This window comes from Fundulus heteroclitus, chromosome 13 (assembly GCF_011125445.2).
Source record: "Fundulus heteroclitus isolate FHET01 chromosome 13, MU-UCD_Fhet_4.1, whole genome shotgun sequence".
In the NCBI taxonomy this organism is placed as follows: domain Eukaryota; kingdom Metazoa; phylum Chordata; class Actinopteri; order Cyprinodontiformes; family Fundulidae; genus Fundulus; species Fundulus heteroclitus.
In genome coordinates this window covers 14,071,955-14,084,758 of record NC_046373.1, presented here as the reverse complement: position 1 = coordinate 14,084,758, position 12,804 = coordinate 14,071,955, and the positions used below count along the sequence as shown (strand labels likewise).

Sequence of the window (12,804 nt, the reverse complement as noted above, 5' to 3'; positions counted from 1 at the left end):
GATTGAAATAAAAGGAGTTCATATTAACCAGGGGTCTGCAACATGTGGCTCCAGAGCTGCATGTGGCTCTTTGGACCTTCAGCTTTGGCTCTTAAAAACTTAGTGGGGAGGAAATTGGTCAATGTTTCCAAATGTACAGGTAATTTAAAATAGCTAGCTTTAGGATCCATTTAGTTCCGCAATATATGCACAACATTTCCAGAAAGAAACTAATGGTGTATAGAATATTTTACTATAGATAAATGAAGTATCTTTTTGTCCGTAGGGTGCAAACGACTTGCTTTTTCATCATTTTGATGCCATTTGCTATAAAAATCAAATGTCCAATTGAAGAAAATGCATTAAACCTCAACATAAAAATTCTGTTGGTTAAATAATGAAAGCTGTTGATCTTTAATTAAAACAAATGTAAACAAATTCCTAGAGTATTCTATGAAAACAAGCTCTTGTTTCAAAGAGATGTGTAACTTTTGTGGCTCTAAATAAAATTTGTTTAGCTGGACCGAGGGCACAAATGGCTCTGCGGGTTGCAAAGGTTGCTGACTCCTGATATTAACTAAAGTACTCACTCAACCTAAGTCAGTACTCTTTGTGGATATTTGTGGATTAAAGGAGTCTTATCCCTTAACTGCACCTTGAAATTTAGCAAGACCCCCCGACATCCTCCTCACAAGGAGTTCAATCCATCTTTACGTCAAAAATCATGAAAACATCTCCAGAAACGACACACAGCGAAGCGAGGAGAGATTTTGTCGCCCCCTTCTCTCCCTTCTCTCTTTCTCGCCCTCGAGGTCCATTCAGCTCCAGCGTCACGCCTCAACCGGAAGTGACGGACGCCTCTCTGAGAAATACAACAAGGAAGTGACCGTTTATTGTGAAGGAAAAAAAGAACCAGCGGATTAAACCGTCTCCACGCATCTGGGGCATTTCTTCGCTTCATGGTCGGGCGCCAGGAGGGCTGAAGTCACCGTGGACTCTCCCGGGGAGCCCGTCTCAGGTCACGAAAGGGGTTCCGCTCCCAGCCAGCTCGGTAGCTAGCGATGAACACGGACGTGGAATTTCACATCAGGCAGAATTATCCGTGGAACAAGCTGCCAGCTAATGTCAAGCAGGTACGGAGCTTTTTAAATGCTTCCCCTTATGGAGGCGGGGGCGGGGAGGGGGGTGGAGGGGGGCAACTGAGCAGGGACTGTCAATGTCACGGCGGAGCTTCCCGTGTGTCATTCAGAGTCTCCTCCTCTGCCGTGGAGCAATAACCGACCACCGTCCATCTACCGGAGCCGTCCAGCCTCCGCTCTGCTCCTCTGACATCACATGACAGATCGGTTGATACGAGGCGCCACATGATCTTAGTTCGTGGGGGCCCAGCTGCAGATCCTGCACACACACACACACGCACACGCACGCACCTACCTCCATGCATGATCGGTTTTAACCATGCATCATCCATGCATGCATAAGGAGTGTTTTTTATTTTCTTATTTTTTTTTGTTCCACTCTCGATCTCCTTAAATCCTTCCTATTGTACCAATAATATGGTTTTTATTTAAGCGGTACTTGGGAAGGAAGTGGAGCTGAGTGGTTTGCATACAAAAGCTTTGTGCTGCTGCTGCTGCTGCTGCTGGATCCTAAAACTCGGACTGCCATCCAGCCACAGGCCTTCTCCAGCACTGATGACCTGCATCAAGCATCACAAGCCTCAATGCATTTTGTTTTGGATTTTATGTGATAGACCTGCTTTAACTATCGTATGACTGTGAGGGAAAAGATGCATTGATACTAACTGGGTAGAGCTCGACCGATAGTTTTTTTTTTAAAGCCCGATACGATACCGATTATTTTCCCATCAGTCTAGCAGATACCCGATATTTCCTGCCGATTTTTTTTTTTTTTTTTTTTTTAGGCTGATTCTTGAAGCCAATGCTGCTTCCCCCCCCCCCCCCCTTTTACATGATAATGCAATGGTGAATAAAATTTATGTGACACAAGTTTCAAAACTTGCGTTTAAACTGGCTGATGTTAACAATCGGCTTTAGACCGCAGTTTGAAAGGTACACTGGAAGAAAAAAAAACCCCGCGTTACGACTCGCACTTAATGAACGTGTCACCGAGAGAAGAGAGCTTCTTTAGTTCAGTGTGGCAGAAGGAGGAGAGAAACCGCTGACCGGCGCTGCAGTGTGTGGACGTTATTTTATGTGAAGTTAGATGCTGCGCGTGTGGTGATCGTTATTCTCCATCGGAATGAACACACGCAGAGCAGTGGCAGCTCGCCAGCAGGGGATCAGACGTGGGTTTTTAGATAATGGATCGCCGAACGGATGCATTTATCCGCAGGAAAAAAAATTAAAATGCAGATATCGACCCAAAATATCGGCTGGCCGATGAATCGGTCCACCTCTACAACTGGGGGTATGTCTCTACCAGCTTTGCACATCTAGAGATCCAAGTTTTGACCCGTTCCTCTTTGCAAAAATACCTCAATCTCTATCTGACTGAGATTTGCAGAGTGCGTAGGGTCGTCTTCCTGCTGGACGGTGAACCTCTGCCCCACCCTCAAGGTTTTTTTTTTGCATGGTCTAACAGGTTTTCTTGGTTCCATCATGTCTCTCCTGTCCCTGCTGAAGAACACCATCTCCACAGCCTGGTGCTGCCATCATGTTAGACCACGGTGCGTTTAGGGTGATGTATAGCATTAGTTGTGTTAGTTTTCCCACACTAACACAATGTGTTAGTGATGTTGGGATAAAACCCAACTGGGTAAAGGTTTCGTTCCCAGATATGCAGAATTATATGAAAACGAGGAGTCTGGCGTTAATCTTTCTGTCTGTTATACAATTTAAAGAAGGAACAATCTCTTGTTTTGCTTCTGATAAGGATGGAGTACCTGAGTCACATAGGCTTAATTTTTTATTTTATTTGAAACATCTACATCTTATATATTTATTTTTTTTCCTGTGGTAGGAGAGAACTGAAAATAAAGGTTTAGTGCTTTCAGAGTAAAGCTCTGAAAAACTCTGAAAATACAACATGAAACAATAAAGTCAAAGTGATCAATTACTCAACTTCTCTGCATCCTCTGCATTTCATATTGCATATGCCTCAGGTGTTCTTTAACTCTCTATTGCTTGTATTTAATCCAGTAATGCAGATTTAACCATAGCCGTACTAAAATGAGACCCACAACTTTTTCTCCACTTTTGTTTTAAATGACATCATTAATACATATTCAGACTTTTACCCCTTTAATACCAGTTTTAATATTAAAAAAACACAATGTTTCATTTTATTTTCTTCCCATCTCATAGAGTTTATCCCAGATTTAGTCTTACCACTGGTAGATTTAAAGTTCAAGTAATCTTTTTTTTTTTAATTTTACCAACTCTCTTCCTCTGACTGGACATGTTATTAATATTTTGGAGTGGCCCAGTCAGACTCCCGACTTGAATCTGATTGAGAATCTGCAGAGGGAGCTAAAGATTAGCCTGGAGGCCTTCCAGCCTTTCTAAGACTTAAAGGTCGTTACATAAAATCCGAACACATCAGTGGAAACGTGCCAAAATCCTGTCGGCAATTATAAGAAGTATTTGATAACTGTAAAGACCAAAAGGCATTAGTTATTAAGAAGGCAATAAAAGATTCTCATCATGCCCATAATTGTGTTTTATTATTTGATTTTCTTTCACTTGTCAGATAACCGTAAAATTAGACATATTGAAGACATTCTTCTTCTTTTTATATAGGACATATATTATTATGTTTTAAATATGAATTCCATTATAAACTTGAATAATAAAAAAATATATATATATGTATTTTCTGCAGGTGAAATCCCTTAGATGTGAAACTCTCTTTATTACTCATGCGCAAATGTATTTATTTTTTTAAATGGAAGTGTCAGAAAATATCCACGTTGTTCCTTATCCTTTTTTATTTTCATGCAAAGTCAATAAAGAGTCCTTTTCCTTTGCATCACATATATTAAAATCTGTAGAGGAACAGGAATGTTAGAGATAATTAACCTGACAAAAGCCAGCTGTATGTTGCTCCGCCTAGCTTTTGTCAGGTTAAGAGATAATGTCCCCATTTAGCAGAATACAAATGGGAGTGTATTAAAATGTGTTTAGTATTTGAGTCGGTGGCATATAAATCCTTAGGGTGCACAGAAAAAAAAGACAACCTGGTAAAAGTATTTGAAGTTTGCATCCAAAGCTGCCAAAGTGATGCAGAAATGAAATTCACAATTCACGAAAAAAATTACGCTAGAAGTGACATTTAGTCCAGGAAAAAAGTCAGAACAGCAGGAAAACTTGTTCCCATTGCACGACCAGCAGGAGCTGTTCATTTCTGCTGCCAGCCCAGTGAGGTTAATCCTGCCTTGTTCCTCACAGGTGTACCTTTGTTCTTTTTGTTTTGCAGAGTTTGGGGAACTCACAGCGCGAGTATGAGAAGCACGTGCTGCTCTACAGCATCCGCAACCAGCTGCGATTCCGCAATAACCTAGGTGAGCACGACCGCCCCTGCACGCCGGTGCAGAACGCGAACGGATCGCGGGGCTGACTGTGACGGACGTTGAAGGTGTTCTGCATCCAAAACTGGCAGCAGCAAAAATTATAGACCCTACGTTGTTGCACTTGTCATAACAAAGAGATTACAGTATAGGGGCCAATCAATGGTGGCTGAAAGCATTTCAGAATGGCTCTTTTAATTTACGCTGCGTGTAATCAACTTAAAAGCAGTGTTTGTGCCCTCCTGGTGTTCTTAGATAAGTGAGCCTTTTAGTCTGACCTGATCGGCGATCGATCGACTGTAAACCTCCGTCTGCATAGCGCTCGCCTCTGGCTCTGGCTCTGACTGCTGCCTGTTGTGTGTTTTTTATCGAGCAGTCCGCCACGTCAGGAAGGACGAGCGGCGGTACTACGAGGAGCTGCTGAAGTACAGCCGGGAGCACCTGATGCTGTACCCCTACCACCTGTCTGACATCATGGTCAAAGGGCTGCGGGTCACCCCGTTCTCCTACTACATCGGAATCATGGAGGTGAGGCGCTTCTGCTGCGGCGCCGGCTGCCGCTTAAAAAGGCGGAGGTGTTCTTTTGTGAGGAGGGGAAACGTGGACTCGTCTCTGTGAGTTTGGCTCCTAAAGCACCGGAACATCTGTTGTTCAGCCACGGCATTCAGAACGACTGGCTGAGATCCCTCGAAAAGAGAGGAGCAGCAAATCTGGTCTTATAGCTGTAAAGATTTTTTTTTTTATTGTTTTTTTTTTAAGCATCCAGCCTCTGCTCGTTTAAATTGAACAATGCGTCTAATTTTGTGCAGCACTGCAGAGGGTTGTGTTTTGGCTGAAAGAAATGAAAACATTTACAAGGATGTGAGCTGTCGACTGCTCTGTCCTATTATGTTCAAGGGGATTTCTTTTAACAGAGTGGCAAACCTCAATGTGTGTTAAATCATCCTAGAAGGTGCACCTTGGGGGTACATTTTTATATAGTAACAATTCATGAACCTTTCTAAAAAAAAAAAAAAAAAAAGTAAAAAACAAAGCAACTGGACTTGTTTTCCGTAGTTGAAGACGTTTCGCTTTCTCTCCAGGAAGCTTTCTCAATTTAAAAAGTCGACCGCCCATTACTAAGGGGTGGATCTGTTTTGGTTGAATTTGCATGTTATCTAAGCCATTACAAAGCCTTTGTTAGGCAGTAGTATAAAGCTTGTTACTCCACATTACTCCAGACTTTTTGAATTGAGAAAGCTTCCTGGAGAGGAAGCGAAACGTCTTCAACTACAGAAAACAAGCCCAGTTGCATTGTTTTTTTACTTTTTTTTCGAATGACCATGACCTGGATGGCTGAGAATCTTCACCTACAATTCATAAACCTGTAAATTACCGTTGCACTTACATTTATTCTGCCCACTGCTACAAAATTAGCTTGATCGGAAAACCAGGGTTCTTGCAGAATCAGCCCGCTCCTCTGGGGTCGATGGCTTCCAGTGGACTGTGAGACATGCTTTGGATCGTTTTACTCTTTGGAACGTCTAATGACGCCCAAGCTTTAGCTTCCTCGCGGATGGCGAAAGATTTTTCCCCCTAAGATTGCCTGATACCTGACTGAATCCATCTTTCCCTCCTCCCGCTACAGGTTTGTGATGCGACACAGTCCCACAGCCTCACCGAGCCACTACCGTGCTTCACTGTAGGAATAGTTCTCTCAGGTTACGCTTCATCCAACTGATCAAAAGGCCTGAAAAGTTCTAGTTTTTGATTCAGCTCTCCACAGAACGGGTTGCCAAAATAGTTTTGGCTAATTTATGTAGCTTTAAGCAAACTGGAGATGACTTTTGTTTTCTTGTGTAATCGGGGTTTTTAACACCTTCCTCCTCAGGGTTCGAGTGGCAGCCATTGCTAGTTACCTCTTCCTGCCACCAGGTAGCGAAGCCACTGTTTAAAGTTGAACTCATGAACTTCCAGCAGCATCTCCTGGAAAATCTGGGTCCTTTGCTATCTTTTTGTGTCTTTTTCCTTGTTTGTAATCTTTGCAATATTAGTTTTATTTTGATTTCTGGCTTAATTTACTTTGTTAATGGCTTCTCATAACTTGGGCTAAAAATGAGAAATAATCAACAAGTGTTTTTAAAATCTGGATCTAATATCAAATGCAGTTTTTTGGCAGTTTTTCCATTTTATCATAAAAATTGCGCTCACATTATTTAGATTAGATTTTCTTGTCATTACATTAGAAACTGTGCTTTCTCTTAGAAGAAAGTATATCCATCCTGTTTTTGTAAAAGATTTGTTTTGAACTAAATAAAAATGGAGAAAATTACTCGTTCTTTAAAAATAATAAATTCCCTATGGTAGATATTTATCTAAAATTATATGTTTTGTTTTTTCAAAAGGTCATGTGGCTTTAAATACATTTTTATTTAGCTGGACTAAGGGCATAAATGGCTCCTTGGGATAGCAAAGGTTGCAGACTGCCGACATCATAATGTAGCTGCAGATCTTGTTTACTTGGCAGCAGAAAATAATCGACGTACAAAACCCTTACCTGGTTTGCAGGAGGACTTATGTTTTGGATTATATTTTGGAAAAACAATTTGCATCAATCAGACACTAGGTGTCAGTCAGTGGTCAGTAAAGCACAATAAACAATCACCATGCTGCACTACTTTGTCTTGATCCTAGCTGTATGGTTTTGGTCATATCTCATTCTCATCTCTTTTGCAACCAAACAGATTTGTAATCGGGGGTAGATATCTAAAATCCTTTTGTGTATACCTGCTGGACAACAGGATCCCCCACAGTATAATGCTTCCACCACCATGTTTCAGAGTGGCCATGTAAAGTTCACGGTGAAATGCAGTGGTCATTTTCCATCACACATAGTTATTTTTTTTTTGTGTGTGCATGTAAGCCAGTTAGTTTCTGTCTCATCTGATCTGAGCACATTTTCCACATGTTTCCCCTGTCCTCTCAAAGAAAGCACCCAAGATCAAAAAGTTCAAGGGATATACATCATTTTGCAAGACGCTGTAGCATCTCAGGGATACACACATCCCAGATCCCAGGATGAAAACTCCCAGAGGAAAAAAATCAATGATGCTGTCTCTGCATTCTGTTAAGGCTTTATCTGCTGGACGGCTCACGCCTGCTAATAACGGGGCGAACGTTAACTGAGGTTCACAAAGGTGAACTTTCAAGGCAACTTTCATGTTAGCTGTGATTGCTAATGTTGCATCACTACTGTTGCTAGTGTTGTCACTGATATTTAAACAAAGTACCGAACGCTCTGACTATATAATAATGATTTGCTCCAACTGTGGCCCTGCATCATTAAAAATCTCCTGACTTGTGATCGATTGGAAAGCTTGAGTTTTAAATTCCAACTTTTCTAACCTCCTGCAGCAGGAAGCTGTGCCGCATTGCTGACGCTAGCTTGTGCAGAAACAGGAAGAACAAGTGAAGGTTTGTTTTTGGCCGTGTTCATTTTACGCCGGGCTCACGCTGAATGCAGCGCAGTTATGGTCGCGCCGCCGCAAAAATCCCAGATAATTATAAATCAACACGTTGTCTCACATCTGTTACACGCGGTTGCAGATCCGGTTACTGAGGCCGTGCAGCGCTGCGAAAAATTTTGCAAAAAGGAGGCTTGACCGAACCTCGCAGTGGTTACCAGATCAAGCTCCTGAATTTCACAAGCTAAACAGGCAAACGTTGGGCGGCATACAGGATAACGTTCCGGTGAATTTCAGAATAAAATCACCGCACCAACTTAACTAGCTCGACTACTGTAAACAAAACGACGACACAGAAACACGAGGAAACACAGGAGTTTAGGAGGATGAAATGGGATATTTCCCCCCCACCCCCGAAAAAAAAGAAAAAGAAAAGGATGGCAGCTTCTTAATTATTTAGGAGGGAAAGGCCCACCTGAACTTCTGTTCTCACCATCGCTGTTTGCACTCTAGGAGTTGTAGGAGCAGTGTGAGTCTGTGCTTGCGGTAAACCGGTTCTGGATCAGGACCGCGACCCGCACCACATTCAATGTGAGCCTGTCGTTAGTTGCTTTCCTGCTCTACAATGACACACAGTTGGGTTGCAATAGACGTCAGCTACCACACGGGGGCCATCACTGCCAACCTGTCTGCCAGGTTCTCCATAACAGGTTGTCCAGGTGTGTTAACCCAGATGAAAGTGGAAGTAATCTGGGAAAACTGGCTGCTGAAATTGACATTGTTGTAAAAAAAGGTTATATGGGTGAACAAGCCAGATTGCCTCTCATTGCCATGAACTCTTTATTTTATTTTTTTTGCATTAGTCTGTGCAGATGTCAGATGGAGCATTAGATTGCTCCACATTTAGGATACTTCCTATTTTATTTGGAGAGAAGTAACAAACTTGCTCTGTGTTGCTTTTGCTACATTATAAACTTGGAAAAAAGACCAATGATTTTAGCGCTCAGCTCATTTACCAAGCCATCACCATCTTTCCCTTCCCCGCTTAACCAAACTTGATGGAGTTTTATCCGAGACCAAATTGCCAAGAGCTGTGTCACATTGTTAATCCATTCTGAAAACTTAATGAAAACGGGCAGTGGAAATTAGCTCGGCTGCCAAAATCAGATAATCCTTTTATTAATCAGCAGTTGGTGGCACACTTTTAATTCCTTCCTTTCTTCTTGTTTTTTTTTTTTTCCTCCTCCAGGATATTATGAACAGTGAGAAGAGCTACGACTCCTTGCCCAACTTCACTGCTGCTGACTGTGAGTTTTTTTTTCTTCCCCCCTTTCCTTTCTGGTTCTCGGTTTCCTGTCTTCACGCCTACATTGTCGAAATAATTTAAACGAGCTTCCGTTTACCTCCCACTTTTCTGCTCGGTGTCCATCCTCTTATCTGCTCCACGCCTCTCATCTCTGGCTCGTTGCACGGCCACTAAATAGGATTTAGGAATCTAATGGCTGTGGTTGTGAAAAAGGTCGGAAGGTCGTTGGAAAGTTGTCTTGGAGCAGGGGTGTCAAACTAATTTTGGTTTAGGGGCCGCATACAGCTTAATCTGATCTCAAGAGGGCCACACGAGTAAACTCATTGCAAGATTAAATAGAACTAATAAAAGTGGACTTCTTGTTGATTTTTATATTAAATGAATTTCACTTTTACACAATATATTATGAATAACCTCAGGATTTTTAAGAAAAGTATATACAACAACAATACTTTTACTCAGTTAAACATTTACTTGTGCATTATGCATAAGAACTGATCACAGTGATTGTACAATGTTGAAAAACATTTATTCACATTTTTTGGAACTTAAAAACACTGTCCTGCATGACAAAATACATCAAACAGATAAAAATTAAGAAATGATTTAAAATCAATTTTCCACATCTGAAGCTCAGTGCTACCATCTGCTGATTAAAACACAGCGCCCCTCCTGGACAATATATGAACTGCATATTTTCAATTAAACGAAGTACATGTTTTTATTTCCAATAATTGTTTTATCATTATCTTCCTTTTATCTCCTCTTTCTTTCACCTTTTCTTCTTTTCTTTTTGTTCTTCCTTTCCTCTCCTACTTTCCTATTGTAGTGTCCATATCATTTGAGATAATCCCCGCATGAATCATAATAAAACTATTCACATTCATAAATCAAGCGGAGCACTATGGCAAAAGCAGTACTGCTCGACTTGTGAAAGTCAAATCTGATTAGCTCTTTTTGGCATTAAGACAACAATTCTTATTGCCACATTGCCAGACAGGATACTGTAAAATAAATAAATAAATAATGATAATAATGATAATGCATTTAGCCACCGATAATGCATTTAGTCACCGGGCCGGACCAAATTGTTCGGCAAGCCGGAACCGGCCCACGGGCCATATGTTTGACACCCCTGTCTTAGAGGTTCTGTTTGTTTCAGTTTAAATTAGAGTAACAGTGAAAATGTATTTGATTTCGGTAATCCAACACAAACAGTGAAACTTGTGTATTATATAGCTTTAGTACAGTGACATCAAATGTTTATTTCTGTATTTTGATGATCATGGCTTACAGCTAATGAAACGACATAATTCTGCTTCTCCAAACGTTACAAGTTAAGTAACATTTTCATACAGAGGTGTCCTCCTGATTCAGAATAGGAACCCAGTATTTGCTTAGGGCACCTTTTGTATGCATTGTTGCGGCGTGGCGTGGAGGAAATCAAGCTGTGGTTCTGCTGAGGTGTTTTTTTTATCCGTGGCCTTCAGGTCCTCTTCATTGTTGGCTCTAGTTTTGCACATCTTCCTCTTGACAATACTCCAAAGATGCTCCGTGGCGTTTGGGTCAGGTCAGGTTGCCAATTGGCACCTCTGGCGGTGTGGGCAGGTGCTTAGTCCGGCTAGAAAAGGAAATCGGCATCATCAGCAGAGGGAAACAGGAATTGCACGAATGTTTCTTGGCGGGCAGCTTCTCTGACTTTGGACTTGATGGAACACCGTGGATCAACAAGAGCAGAATCAGCGGCGGTGCAAACGTTTCATTTTGTATCTTCACTCTTCGTCCACACTCAGAAATGTTCGTTTCCAAATGAAAAGTAATTTTTTTCTGTCATGTATATGATTAAAACAATAAACACAAACACTGTAATGAGAGAGAGAGAGAGAGATCAGTCACATGAAATACACTTTAATATCTGAATAACTAAAACCTTAAAACTTCTTAGTAGTAAGGAGTAAATATGTGATGAATGCAATGAACATAGTAAATAACATAAAATATATAGAAAATAGTAAAAATAATTCTATCATTATCTTAATAAAGTAATAGCTCCTTAGCCCAGGTAAGAGACCCTGACACCTCTTACCCAAAAGATGTTTTCTGATGCCGCCCAACACTGAGAAATGGCTGGAGTAACATATTTATATTTTTTTATCATATCTGCCTTTTCTCTTTAATGTGCTTCTTCTGTTTGTCAGCTCGTGTCATGCAATTTTTCAGTAAAATATAGTTTTAAGGTTCAGAAATGATTGAGCCAAAAACAGGTAAACAAATAAAAACTGTTTTTTTTCTGCTTCTTTTATTGATAGTCATTTAGTGAAATAAAATATAATACGAGTGGTAAGTTCATGCTGGTATACGTTCATGTTCTCAGTTGATCTGTGATTTTTGCTGGAGCAGATAAACATGCTTGAAACTCTGCTTCACTTGTAATCTTTTTTTTTTTTATTATTTTTTTTTGCCTCTCATGAGGAATCTAATTTTGTGGCCGCTTTCATTTTGTGAAGTTCACGCGGAGAGTTGTAGTGCTGTCTGTTGCCAAGCGAGACGGGCTTTGGCACGGTTCGGTGAGCGGCTGAGTCCGATCAGCGCAGAACCTTCATGCTGTGGAGACAGAAGGCCGCATTCAGAGGGTACCTCTCTGCAATGAGCCCCTCAGGAGGAGCTTTGGACCGCGTTGTTGAGAAGTGGGCGGATGGAGACGCAGAGCAGAGTGTGCCTGAAAGAGTTTTTACGTGGGCGGATGTTTGTGTCCTGGCGACGCAGCAGGGTGTGTGTGTGTGTTGTTCGCAGTCTGAGCTGGAGAACAGAATCATCATCTATTCGGTCATAATCGGGCGCAAATGAAGGGATTTGACATTTGGTTTAAATATATAAACAGCAGACCTAAAATAAGTGGCAGCAGGGTTGGATTTGAAGCATCTGGAAATGATAAACTTTTGCTATTTATGCAAGAATTTTATCTGATTCGGCAAAGCGTTCCGCTCATAGACATGAAAGAATGAATCACTTCAGGACTTTTTCCAGGGTTCAGTGGAAAATGACAAGATGCAACGTAGTTTTTAGTCCCCACCCCAAACAAAAATCGGGTTTACAAAGGGGAATTTATGGATTTCCTCTAATCCACACAGAGCCAAAATTAGTGCAGTGCTGTGGAACTGTATTTGTCCTAGTTACAGATCTCTTCTGTTTTTGCATTTTTTTCCCCCACTCGGATGTTTTAGATCCATCCAGCGAATTATAATTTCTGACGAAGACAACAGGAGTAAATGCAAAAAGCAATTTTCAAATCAGTTCTTCTCCAAGTGGTGTGAAATTATTACTGCTTTAAAAGATGTTTGTTGTGATTATTATAATAGCAGCACATTTAGGTATATCTTAGTGGATTTAGAGCAGGCTTTAGACTTTAATAACAAAAAAGAAAAACAATAAGTCGACAGCAAACTAGCTTTACTTTTTACTGAAGAGTTTATCATGTATGAATGTTTTACAATCAGAACCATAAAATTTAACTTCACCTGCACTGTTAACATTTAACTTATAAGCTG

General features: G+C 41.0%; 1 protein-coding gene across 2 annotated transcripts in view; it reads left to right on the top strand.

Annotated features, from left to right (window-relative positions):
- The first annotated feature begins 811 nt into the window (after window positions 1-811).
- fam91a1 (family with sequence similarity 91 member A1) overlaps window positions 812-12,804 on the top strand; it is a 39,504-nt gene continuing 27,511 nt past the window's right edge. For both annotated transcript variants that reach the window (XM_036145146.1, XM_036145147.1), the window contains exons 1-4: window positions 812-1,112; window positions 4,417-4,501; window positions 4,884-5,035; window positions 9,200-9,257. In XM_036145146.1, coding sequence (XP_036001039.1) covers window positions 1,041-1,112; window positions 4,417-4,501; window positions 4,884-5,035; window positions 9,200-9,257 — 367 coding nt within the window. In that variant the 5' untranslated portion in view covers window positions 812-1,040. The remainder of the gene's footprint in view (window positions 1,113-4,416; window positions 4,502-4,883; window positions 5,036-9,199; window positions 9,258-12,804) is intronic.